Source organism: Xenopus laevis, chromosome 5L (assembly GCF_017654675.1).
Source record: "Xenopus laevis strain J_2021 chromosome 5L, Xenopus_laevis_v10.1, whole genome shotgun sequence".
NCBI lineage: Eukaryota > Metazoa > Chordata > Amphibia > Anura > Pipidae > Xenopus > Xenopus laevis.
This window is the reverse complement of record NC_054379.1, coordinates 135,531,336-135,544,303: the sequence shown is the minus strand read 5'-3', so window position 1 is coordinate 135,544,303 and position 12,968 is coordinate 135,531,336. Positions and strand designations below refer to the sequence as shown.

The 12,968-nt window shown below is 39.0% G+C and overlaps 1 protein-coding gene across 2 annotated transcripts in view; it reads left to right on the top strand.

Annotated features, from left to right (window-relative positions):
• XB5950266.L (allantoinase, mitochondrial-like L homeolog) overlaps positions 1–11,381 on the top strand; it is a 34,154-nt gene extending 22,773 nt beyond the window's left edge. For both annotated transcript variants that reach the window (XM_018261910.2, XM_018261911.2), the window contains exons 6-12: positions 4,123–4,168; positions 5,491–5,584; positions 5,718–5,904; positions 6,298–6,436; positions 8,376–8,548; positions 10,530–10,562; positions 10,969–11,381. In XM_018261910.2, the coding sequence (XP_018117399.1) occupies positions 4,123–4,168; positions 5,491–5,584; positions 5,718–5,904; positions 6,298–6,436; positions 8,376–8,548; positions 10,530–10,562; positions 10,969–11,130 (834 nt within the window). In that variant the 3' untranslated portion in view covers positions 11,131–11,381. The remainder of the gene's footprint in view (positions 1–4,122; positions 4,169–5,490; positions 5,585–5,717; positions 5,905–6,297; positions 6,437–8,375; positions 8,549–10,529; positions 10,563–10,968) is intronic.
• Positions 11,382–12,968: the final 1,587 nt, after the last annotated feature.

Genomic DNA, 12,968 nt, shown 5'->3' with positions numbered 1-12,968 from the left:
CCAACACACTCTAAGAATTTGAGCTGCTGAACACACCACTATAGTAAACTGGAAGTAGCTTCATAGCAAGTTGGTCTAAACTTAGGGCTGTAGCCACAAAATAAGCTTAAAGTGGCAGATCATCTCTGAGTTAACCTTTAGTATGCTATAGAATGGCTAATTCTAAGCAACATTTCAATTGGCCTTCCTATTTTCTTCTTTATAGTTTTTTAAATATTATCTTTTTTCTTCTGACTCTTTCCAGCTTTGAAATGAGGATCAATGACCCCATCTAAAAAACAAACGCTCTATAAAGCTACAAATACGTTGTTATTGTTACTCATCTTTCTATTCAGGCCCTGTCTTATTAATATTACAGTCTCTTATTCAAATCAATGCATGGTTTCTATTGTAATTTGGACCCTAACAACCTGATTGCTGAAATTACAAACTGGAGAGCTGCTGAATAAAAAGCTAAATTACTCAAGCCACAAGTAATAAAAAATGAAAACCCTTGTCTCAAAATATCATTCTCTACATCATACTAAAAGTTAATTTAAAGGAGAAAAACAGAGGGCCATGCCAAGAATATTGGGTTCCTGAACATTACAGAGAACAAATTTCAAAATAGGTTCTATATCTTTTTAATGGAGCTAGATAAAGCAAATAACAGCATGTACTAATCACCCTTTAACCTTTAAAATATTGACTGTGTCTGACTCTGCTTTTGGCATGAACCAATGTCCCAGTCTAGAAAGGAATACCATGTACTTGTACCAGCAGATTAGGCAATATCTGTGCTTTTTTATTAACACTTTATAAAAATAGAAAAAATAAAAATAAAAACTCCTTCAGGAATATAAAAAAGCAAACTGAATATGAAGTCTTCCAAAAACTAAATATCCAAAAAGGTATTGCCTTACATTTATGCAAGCAATAATATATATTTATTTTAGAGAGAGAGAAAAAGACAACTAATATTACCATTACCCTGAGAATACTCTCAGGGGTCTGTATGGCAGAATAATTTCAGGGGTTTATGTGGCAGAATTCTTTCAGGGGTTTATATGGCAGAATTCTTTCAGGGGTTTATATGGCAGAATTCTGCCATTCAGTCCAATTAGAATCTTGATGCCTGCATCTTCATCCGACTTGTCGCGTGCGTTTTGTGGAGTTCTACCCTTAGGGCAGAGACACGCTGCAATTTGGGGAGATTAGTTGTCCAGCGACAAATCTCCTCTTCTTCGGGGGGACTAATCTTACCAAACTGCCTCCCCTGCTTTCCTGCCGGCTAGAATGAAAATCGCCAGCAGAATGGCTTCGTTTTCCGAAGTTGCCCGAAGTTGCCTCACAAGGAAACTTCGGGCGACTCCGGAAAAGAAAGCTCTCCTAATGCCATCCCTACATTCTAGCCGGCGGGAAGGCAGTTTGGGGAGATTAGTCGCCCGAAGAAGAGGAGATTTGTCACTGGGCGACTAAGGCTTAGTCCACACCAGGCGATTTGGGGAGATTTAGCGCCTGGCGACTAATTGCCTCTTCTTTGAGGCGACTAATCTCCCCGAACCCCTTCCTCTTCTCCTGAGCCGGCTGTAATTTGAGTCGCCTGCCTTATGACACATGCGGCACTTCGTTTTCCGAAGTTCCTCGAAGTTTCCTCGTGAGGCAACTTCGGAAAACGAAGCACGCGTGTCATAACGCAGGCGACTCTCATTACAGCCGTCACAGGAGAAGAGGAAGCAGTTTGGGGAGATTAGTCGCCTCAAAGAAGAGGCGATTAGTCACCAGGGCGCTAAATCTCCCCGAATCGCGTGGTGTGGACTAAAACTAATCTCCTTGAATTGCAGCATGTGTCTCTGCCCTAGGCTAAGGGCACACCTGGCGATTCGAGGAGATTTAGTCATCTGGTGACTAATCGCCTGTTCTTTGGGGCGACTAATCTTCCCAAACTCCTTCGCCCTGTCTAGCGCCGGCTATAATGAGAAGTCGCCTGCAGCATGGCACACGCGGTGCTTCGTATTCCGAAGTCGCCCGGAATACCAAGTGCCGCGTGTGCCATGCCGCAGGCGACTTTTCATTATAGCCGGCACAAGACAGGGGGAAGGCGTTCGGGGAAATTAGTCGCCCCAAAGAAGAGGCGATTAGTCTAATGTAAATAATGCTCTATCTGCCCTGCTGTACAAAGTTCTAATGTAGCCAAATGAGGGTAACAGAAGCTTTTTTCTCTTTATGGTGATAAACCAAAAGTGCACTTCACTTTCCTTCTTAGGCTAAGGCCACACTAGGCGATAGCGCGGCGATTTGACTCGCGGCGACTTTTCGCCGCGACTTTTAAGCCGCAATTGCTGTGGAAACTTTTGCGCTGGCGTCTATGGGGAATCGCGAGCGTAAAAACACACGCGGCGATCTTTTTTCTATTGTCGCTCGAAATCGCCTCGCTAGGCGATTTCGAGCGACAATAGAAAAAAGATCGCCGCGTGTGTTTTTACGCTGGCGATTTGTCGCGATTCCCCATAGACGCCAGCGCCAAAGTTTCCCCAGCGATTGCGGATTAAAAGTCGCGGCGAAAAGTCGCCGCGAGTCAAATCGCCGCGCTATCGCCTAGTGTGGCCTTAGCCTAAGAAGGAAAGTGAAGTGCACTTGTGGTTTATCACCATAAAGAGAAAAAAGCTTCTGTTACCCTCATTTGGCTACATTAGAACTTTGTACAGCAGGGCAGATAGAGCATTATTTACATTAGACTAATCGCCTCTTCTTTGGGGCGACTAATTTCCCCGAACGCCTTCCCCCTGTCTTGTGCCGGCTATAATGAAAAGTCGCCTGCGGCATGGCACACGCGGCACTTGGTATTCCGGGCGACTTCGGAATACGAAGCACCGCGTGTGCCATGCTGCAGGCGACTTCTCAAATCGCGGCGCTATCGCCTAGTGTGCCCTTAGCCTTAGTATAAAAGAATCCCATCACAATCTGCACAATCTGTTTAATCAGGATTCCATACTGATAACAATGGAAATCACTTTGTTGGCTCCGAGCAGTCAGATGATTATACTATCCACCTTTCATCTTCCAGCTTTCATTTCTGCATCATAGCCCTGCTTTATCATACAGACACCAGCCTCATTAAATAACTTCTTTCCTCTGTTTGTATTACAATGTCCTCATTTCCTTCAATGTTGATTAGCAGCTGTTATTTCATCATTCATTTTCTCCATCAGTTGTGGAAATCACACAACAATAATTCTGATCATGCTTTTCTGACACTATGAGCCAGATTCTATTCTATGTTGTAGTTTCAATTTAAACAAATTCAATATTTGCATTACTTGTGAACAGCTTTAAAATCACATGAATTTAAACGTTCACATTTGGTTCATCTGAATGGTTAGTATTCGGCCAAATTTTCAAAAAAATTTTAGGATTTTGCCAAATTCCAAACCAAAGCACGATTCCACTCATAATGTAAAAACTAAAACACAAATTAACAATAAGGCACGTAATTGACTTATTGCATAATGTCAGAAAATTTACCTGATAAACTTTTGCAGATAAATTCACTGGCAGTCACCCTCCTATTGATATACACACAAGGGGGCACATTTACTAAGCTCGAGTGAAGGATTAGAATAAAAAAAACTTTGAATTTCGAAGTTTTTTTTGGCTACTTCGACCATCGAATTGGCTACTTCCACCTTCGACTATGACTTTGACTTTGAATCCAACAATTCGAACTAAAAATCGTTCGACTATTCGACCATTCGATAGTCGAAGTACTGTCTCTTTAAAAAAAACTTCGACCACCTACTTCGCCACCCAAAACCTACTGAGATACAATGTTAGCCTATGGGAAAGGTCCCCATAGGCTTTCCTAGCAATTTGGGATCGAAGGAAATTCGTTCGATCGATGAATTAAAATCCTTCAAAGCGTTAGATTCAAAGGATTTTTCCTTCGATCGTTTGATCAAATGAATTGCGGTAAATCCTTCAACTTCGATATTCGAAGTCGAAGGATTTAACTTCGAGGTTCGAATATCGAGGGTTAATTAACCCTTGATATTCGACCAATAGTAAATGTGCCCCAAGGTGTAAGATATTAAAAATAATAATAATAATAATAACGGAAGTTAACACTGTCTTTTTATTTAACAGTTTCATGCTGAATTTGATGAGCCATCAAGAGCACCAACCAATGGAGGTGAGGAAAATCATGTACAGTATATATGGACACACTGGGGATAATGTAAAGAAAGGTGTAAAGTTTGTTAATGGTCCAATATTCCATAGCAGCCAATCAGCATTTAGAATTTGCTGGTCTGTTGTTTGGGAGCAAAGATCTAATTGGTCAGTATAGGGCAATGTTTTCCCAGGTATGGACCTGGGAAAACATTGACCTTTTTATTATGATTATTTGTGCCTAAAAGCAAAGTTTAATGTTTAATATGGATTACAAGTGGTAAAAAAAACTGCTTGATTAACAATAGACTAATATCTGCGGTACTACCAAAAAAAAAAAATCATTTTTAAAAATGTTGACTTCCCGTAATGCGGGTTTCTGGATAACGGATCCCATACCTGTGTATATATACAAATACAGGGACCAGCAAAGGGCAGGCTACTATCATGCATTTCTTATATAGATTCTAGGTATACACCTCAAGGAAGCTAGTGTTGATGATGCTGATCAGTGATAAGAATTTTTTTTCCGCCTTATTAATTTGCTGCTGTTTTGCCCTCTGCATTTTTATTTTGCAAATTCCTATGTATCAACAAATCTCCAATATAGCATTTTCATGTTAAAGGGGTTGTTCACCATTAAGTTAACTGTTAGTATGATAGAGGTAGAGAGTGTTATAAGAGTATGATAGAGGTAAAGAGTGATATTCTGAGACAATATCAGCAATCTAGTTGCTAGGGTCCATATTACCCCAGCAACCATGTTTTGATTTGAATGAGAGACTGGAATAGATAGGAGAGGGCCTGAATAGAAAGATGAGTAATAAAGTAGCAATAACAATACATTTGTAGCTTTACAGAACATTTTATAGATGGGCTCAATGACCCCCATTTGAAAGCTGGAAAGAGGCAAATAATTAAATAACTCTAAAAAATAAATAATGACGACCAATTGAAAAGTTGCTTAGAATTGGCCTTCCTATAACTGTTAACTTAAAGGCAAACCACCCCATTAATGATACATTGCTCTATATAGCAAATAATCAGTCTTATCATGGATTGTCCCCAAGCAAAACAAATTTTGGGGCAAATGCTTCTCTGCCTTTGTGGGGTTCGCTGTATTGTAGTTACACCACTTTATATGTATGACAACTTACACCTGGCTTAGACAGTTCTTAGCTGTTCCTTTTTGCCCCCCATTACCCCAAATAATTTGCAGAACAGGGTCCGTCTTAGCATGTAGTTTTCTTTGCTAAGATCTTGAAGCCATCCCTTGCATATAATCTTTTATAGGGAGTTATATAAACACCTATGTCTAACTAAAACATTATGTATACCTTACAGACCCTATGCTATATGAAACATTCCTTGCCTCACGCCCCCCTTGCATGGAAATTGCAGCAGTGGAAGCTGTGGCCAATCTATGCCTAAAGTACAAGTAAGTACAAATGTCTTCCATTGAATACAATGAGTGTGAGGTATGTATATAAGCTGTACATGTAGGAAATCTGAGGTTTCATTATGCTGTCATGAAAACTATAACAATGATCACTTTCTTGATCCAATCTTAGAGTTCGCTGTCACATCGTGCACCTCTCATCAGCAATGGCTCTCCCAATCATCAGAAAGGCCAAAAAAGCTGGGGCACCTCTCTCTGTAGAAACTACCCATCACTACTTAACACTGAGTGCAGAGAAAATCCCCCCTGGGGCCACATACTTCAAGTGCTGTCCCCCTGTTAGGGAACAGAGCAACAAGGTAGAGTGTCTCTGGGCAAACAAATTAATTTGTATACAAAGTGCTTAATATATGTTAACCATGAATATATTCATTCATATTTTCTCATTTTACACTGTTAGAAAATAAATAAGCACCCCATAGTAGCTCTTTTTTCTCTTCTGAGTCTATAATTCTATCTGAGTTTTTAGGTATTAAATAACAAACATTCTTCTTACAGAATATGGTCAGTTGGAAAAAGCACTGGAGAACACAGCACTAGCCGCAGCAAAGGGCCTGTTAACGGGGTTGTTCAATTCTAGATGAATTTTTAATATGACATTTTGGACAGTGATATTCTGAATGTACAACTGGTCTGTAAATCGACATCTTTAATGTATTATGTTTCTTTTTGTCTTCATTCCCATTGTGTAGGAGGCACTCTGGAACGCCCTCTTGCAGGGTCATATTGACATGGTTGTATCTGATCATTCTCCTTGTACACCTGAGCTCAAGCTCTTGCAGGATGGAGATTTCCTTAATGCTTGGGGGGGTATTTGCTCACTGCAGCTTGGTAAGTGCCAAATATTGTAGATTTTTTTGTTGTAAGTTTTGTTTTTAAACTTTGCATTAAACAAAATACAATAGCATGAAAGTTAAAGAAGAAGAAAAGAAAGAGAAGTGAGACAGAGGATCAGAAATTAGCATCTTACATTACAGAAGAGATACAATGAGACATTCTGTCTGGGGCACAGGGGCACCAAATGGCATCAAATTTCTCTGGACAGCCCCTTGCCAAATAGGTCAGTTTCTGACCTGGTAGGGAATCATTTGCATTTTTTCCCATCATAGTAAGCAGCAGGAGAATCAAAAGAGTCAGCAAAAGGTTGACCACCATAGACAGTAACCTCAGGAGGACCAACAAAGACAGCAGCATAAGGTGCCTCGCTACAGACAGCAGAAACAGGTGGAGGACCACCACAGATAGCAGCAGCTTGGCTAGCAGACTTTGGAGCAACAGAACTACCAGAATCAACAGCATGAAGTGGTGGCCAGGGTGGTTTTATATACAGGCTCAGTGACCTGGGTGGTTTTGTCCTCAGGCCCAGAGGCCAGGGCAGAATATACAGGAGCTGATCATGGAACTGTAGGCACAAAACTGATGGCAGGAATAAACTGTAAAAACAAATATGGGTGGAAATATGGTGTTTTATATAATGAATTAATATACCAGGCTAAATGTTCAGCACCTTTGTAACAGTAATGATCCAGGCCTTGCACAAGAGATCACAATCGTGGATTTTGATAGGAGTGTTAATGACACGCACATGCTCATTGTGCTCTGTTGAAAAGCTAAGCTTAGGGGTCATAATAAAATTATCAAGCTGTTCTACCCTACTCCTTTATTAAGGGGCACATTTACTTAGCTCGAGTGAAGGAATAGAAGAAAAAATACTTCGAACGTTTTTTTTTGGCTACTTCAACCATCGAATTGGCTACTTCGACCTTCGACTATGACTTAGAATCAAACGATTCAAACTAAAAATCGTTTGACTATTCAACCATTTGATAGTCGAAGTACTCTCTATATAAAAAAAACTTCGAACCCCTAATCGCAAACTAAAACCTACCGAACATTAATGTTAGCCTATGGGGAAAGTCCCTGTAGGCTTTCTAACAAATTTCTGATCGAAGGAAAATGATATTGCGGTAAATCCTTCGACTTCGATATTCGAAGTCGAAGGATTTAACTTCCACAGTTGAATATCGAGGGTTAATTAACCCTCGATATTCGACCCTAAGTAAATGTGCCCCTTAGTGTTAGTTCTCCTGCAATAATATAAGAAGTGGTTACTTTACCAACAGACAGACGATTTGTTTTCCTTGGTGATTCTGTTAGGGACAGTGGGCTGAGCCTAGCAGACTGGAGTCCATGTTCTGGGTAACAACAATAAATAGTTAATTCAACAGTCTGGCCAAGTGGTAAGGCAAATAACAAGTGGTTAACAGAATAAAGGCAGAGGCAGAGTCAATCAACATGGCAGAGATCACAACCAGAAAATCAGCAGAGACAAAGGAGGCTTCAAGGGGGTTGCTGATAAATTTAGGGTTAAATGAATATGGGGGAAAGTTTATTAGCTGATTTTATTTTTCTGCCTAAGAGAGGGTTCCTAAGGTTATAGGTTGTTGGGGTTATGATCTGAAATGGCAGAAATTAAGGGTGAACATGGATTGGTATTATATATGGCCTTGTGTCATATGCAAAGAGATACAGTATAAATATGCAGTCCTGTGGGTATACTTTTCATTATAACTTAGGGTGGTCACAAGACAACCTTCAGCAAGTTGTACAGGTTTACACCCACCCAGATATGTATATTTCTACCCACATATGTACTGTATATTCTCTGTCTACATTCTCTGTCTACATTTAGACATTGGGATGAAACCTTCAGCTGGAGCTGCTATCCCCTTTTGAGAGAAATTTTAAGTTTCCAGTCTTTTGTTCATAGGATTATCTCTTTTCTGGAGCTCTGCAAGAACTCGTGGCTTCAGCTTGTTGGATATACCTCGCTTCCTGAGCAGTAACCCAGCCAAGCTGTGTAGTCTGGATGGGAGAAAAGGGACCATTAAACCAGGGTATGATGCTGATTTGGTTATTTGGGATCCTGACAAAGAATATCAGGTAAAGAGACTGGAAGCAAATGACCCACCCAAACATTGACTTTTAAAGGTTGTTTCTGTTACTGTGAGTAAAATCATGCTGTTTGCGGTACTGTATATCGTATACAAGAAGTGTACAACTTATATACACATTTGCTTATAAGTGAATTATTTATTTATTTCGATTTTAATTTGTTGAAAAAGTGTTGAAACATGATATTCACAAATTCACACACAAAAACAAACACGGGTGTCAAAATGAAAGGGGTAGTTCTTCTTCAAGTTAACTTTTAACTTGTTATAGAATGGCCAATGCTTATCAACTTTTCAAATGATCTTCTTTATTTGTTCTTTTTATAGTTTTTTAATGATCTTACTTTTTCTTCTGATTCTTTCCAGCTTTCAAATGGGCGTCACTGACCCCAGCTAAAAACAGAAGCTCTGTAAGGGTGCTTGCACATGTGGCTACTTGGAGAGATTAGTCACCCAGCAACAAATCGCCTCTTATTCGGGCGACTAATCTCCCCAAAATGCCTTCCTGCCAGCTAGAACTTCAGCTTTCCGAAGTCGCCGGAAGTTTCCTGGTGAGGCAGCTTCGGGCCACTTCGGAAAATGAAGCTCTAAATCGGCCTCAGAGCTGTCCATCCTCACAAAGATCTGTTTGTTTGGTGAAGCGCTGTATAAATCTCAGTCTGGGATCTGGTACTGGGTATGCTTTTTGTAATCTGCAGATCTCTCATTTTTGGGAGGCACACATCAGTTTCAGAAGGATAGCTTATGCAAATTATAAGAATTTAAATGCAAATGAACAAAGTAAAGAGAAGCAGATAGCTGGGAGAAACATAGCATTGGTGACTAAGCTAAGAGGGATCATCTTGTTATAGTGTAATTACTGCAAAAAACCACCTTCTGTTAGTGGACTTAGATTGCTGTCCCTTACTTTGATAATTCATGAATGATAAATAAAGAATAAATTAGAATGAAGCTCAGTACTAAAAATACCTATCACCACTACAGCAAACAAAAGTTAAGATGTAAATTGTTTTACATATATTGGATCTATAATTCTATAACTTAACTGTAAAATCTTGACATTTTAGATATTGCTGTTTAAGTGTTTATTTCTTATACAGTGAATTAGCATAACAAAGTTTGCGTTTCAAATGTTAATACAAAAAGATAATGGTTAGGCTAATGCCTCCCCTGAATATGTTGATATTTGTTGTAGTCGGCAATGTTCTTGCTTTAAAGGAAAAGGCAAGGACAGGCCAATTAAACTGCTAGTTTTTTTCCAGGTTGGTGGTGCTCCTTTAAGGAAAGAATGCACTCGGTGCTGCTCCACTACATGTATTTCCTTTGCCAGTTTTCCCTCAATAGACTTAGACTAGTGCATGTGCTATATTGAACATTCAAGTGTCTAATGGGGGAATGTAATATGTTTCGTTAGCGCAAAAAACGTTTGCAAAGACCATTGTGAACGTTTTGAACATTGCGACTTCTTCGCAAAGTTTGTGGCCAAATGGCTCTTGAGAACATCTGCAGTATATGTAATAAAAATTTCACAATCCCAAAGCGTATTTTGCGACAAAATATTTAACAATAGAGCAGGTATTAACACTAACCTTTGCTTAGTGATCTAATATTTGCCAGTAAATGATTTTAAAATTGTGAGCAGAGTTAAACATTTGCTAAAACGCCATTTTAAACATCAATTTAAATTTTTAATTACATTTCTCCTTAAGTGTGAATACATATTGGCACCCCCTAGTGAATCAGTTCTTATTGTCCTTTATAGCTTTATCACAATATTAACATTTCCTATGATGGCACAAAGCTCCCCAATATGTTCGGAAAATATGTATAAACCAATACAGGACACACGGGCAAGAAACCTTTTAGAGGTTATAACTAGATAAAGATTGACAGGATTTCTATTGGTTGCATAAAGTTTACAGTGGTTATTTTAATTATGGACGAGGATACATTTGTATTTCTTTTTACAGGTGCAGGAGAAAAGCCTTCATCACAAGAATAAGGTAATATATAATACACAGTTTGCGACTAGATCAATACTAGCACCAGTTGCTATAGAAAATTGCATATTGTACAACACAATACGAAACAGAAACATAAGAAGGAAGCTGCATGATGAATGCCAATATGAGCAAACATGGCAATCAGCATCTGTTTGAAATTACATGGATGCTAATTAATCTCATTGCACAGTGCTGCATTTTCAAGTGATATGTCACATCACATGACCAGTCGCTTGGTAGAAATTTTAAGATTGTATTTGGATGTATAAAATAGGAGAGTGGTTATTGCATCCCAATCTAGTGAATAATTTGCACAGGCTGCACTGTTACAATATGCTAAGTTGTTAATTATCATGTTGGCTATATTAATAAAGGTTTATAATAACATATTTCAATGCATTGACAGCTCACACCATACCTGGGTTTTCAGCTGTGGGGAGAAGTCGAAGCAACAATAGTTGGAGGAATTCTGGTTTATTATAAAGGAAGACATTGTCCAGTGCCTGCCGGTAAACCTCTTCTCATGCAAACTATGGAACTGCCAGAACCCAGTGATCCGTACTACTAGCAATCTCATTATTCTTCCAGTGTCACCTAAAATGGTGACTTTCTGTGATTTCATGAAAGGAAATAGAGCAAACACAGGTTTCTGAGCTTCCAATCCCTCCTTGGTTCATAGTATATCTATACTGGGTAACTTCCTAAATAATTTTTGAACTTCCTGAACTGCCCAGGGTGCCACCCAGTGAGTACCAAAGCTTTCTCATCTCCCACACTGCAGAACACCTTTTCTATATAATAAACTGCATATCACTTGTTGATAGTCTTTTGTTTTTTATTAAATGCCTACATACAGTATGTTTATAGATAAAGTGAATCCTCAAATTGACATGCCCTAATTTTAAAGGAGAATGAAACCTCCAATTGATGGGGGTGTCAAATGTTAGGGCAGAAATCTGCACCAGCCTAGGCCCTAGCAAGTGAGCAGCCCTCTTCTTCCCTTCTTGTTTATTCAGAATCCAGAGCCTAACACGTGCAGTAGATCAAAAAAGACGACTTTTTGTTAAAGTCCGGCTTTTAACTCTACTTGCATTCTCTGTTACACAAACAGAAAAGGATGGCTTGCTCTCTAGTTACGTCACTGGTTGCAATTACTGAATATCCAGTGGCACCACAAAAGGAATGTGCTCTACCCTGAGTCCCTAAACACTGACATTTCTACCCTGTTAGGTTGTATTTGCAATTGCAGGATCAATTAAATATAAGGGAGGTGTTTCCAATGTTTTGGCTTTCTTTATATTCCATTCTATTCCCCTGGCAACTTGCTTGCACTTTGCTAGACAAGAATGCTCCATAAGTCTAATGGCACATTTGACTGCAGGTGTATTTATTTTTACACGGGGTTGGATTCCTAGAAGGTGTACACAAGGGACTGCCTGCGCAGAAAAAGAAAATATCCAGGGTGCCTAGTCCCCAGTGCTCCAAAATAAATAAGCACCTACAGATGTAGCTGGACATCATACAGGCCATTAAATTGTGCCACAAATCCAGACTTTTGTTTTTATTTATTCCCAGCAGTATAATTTATTATTTTTTTTTTTTAATGTGTTATAATTCTTTTATTTAGTGTGTAAATTATGCTCAGATAGATATTAACTCTTTAACTGCCAACCAATTTAGCATAAACGTAGTTACCAACTGTGACGTAAGTTTTCAACATTAATTTCCTGGGGAAAGAATTTCAAAGCATAGCACCACAAGTCAACATTCTTTTTGCAAGGTGAAAAATACTGCCAACAGTAAGTTTATCCCTGAATATGCCATTTATATTTGGAAATACATTGTGACAAATTAAGATTGGATAAATATATTTTCTACTCTAAACAACCAATATTGGTTTGCTGGTTTGTTTGTTGATTTAATGCAAAAAGCTTATATTTTACAGAATCTTATCGCTCACATGTTCCTTGATACAAAAATAAGACGCCTTAAATACGAATGTCAGTGGTCTTCTGAAAAATGTGATATCCTACAGTATATTCATAGGATTAACAAAATATGTGGCATGTAGAGTCCCACAAACTGTAAATAGTGCAGACAAACTGCCATGACTGTCTCCTCAGACTTAAAGGAACAGTAAAACCAAGTGTTTTAAAGTAATGAAAATATCATGTAGTGTTGCCCTGCACTGGTAAAACTGGTCTGTTTGCTTCAGAAACACTACTATCGTTCATATAAACAAGCTGCTGTGGAGCAATGGAGGAAACTGAAAAAAGGCTATATGGCACAGGTTAAATAGTGGATAACAGATAACATTATTTTCTACAGAGCTTATCTGCTGTGTAACCTGAGCCTTTTCTCCTTTGAATGGCTGCCCCCATGGCTACACAGCAGCTTATTTATATA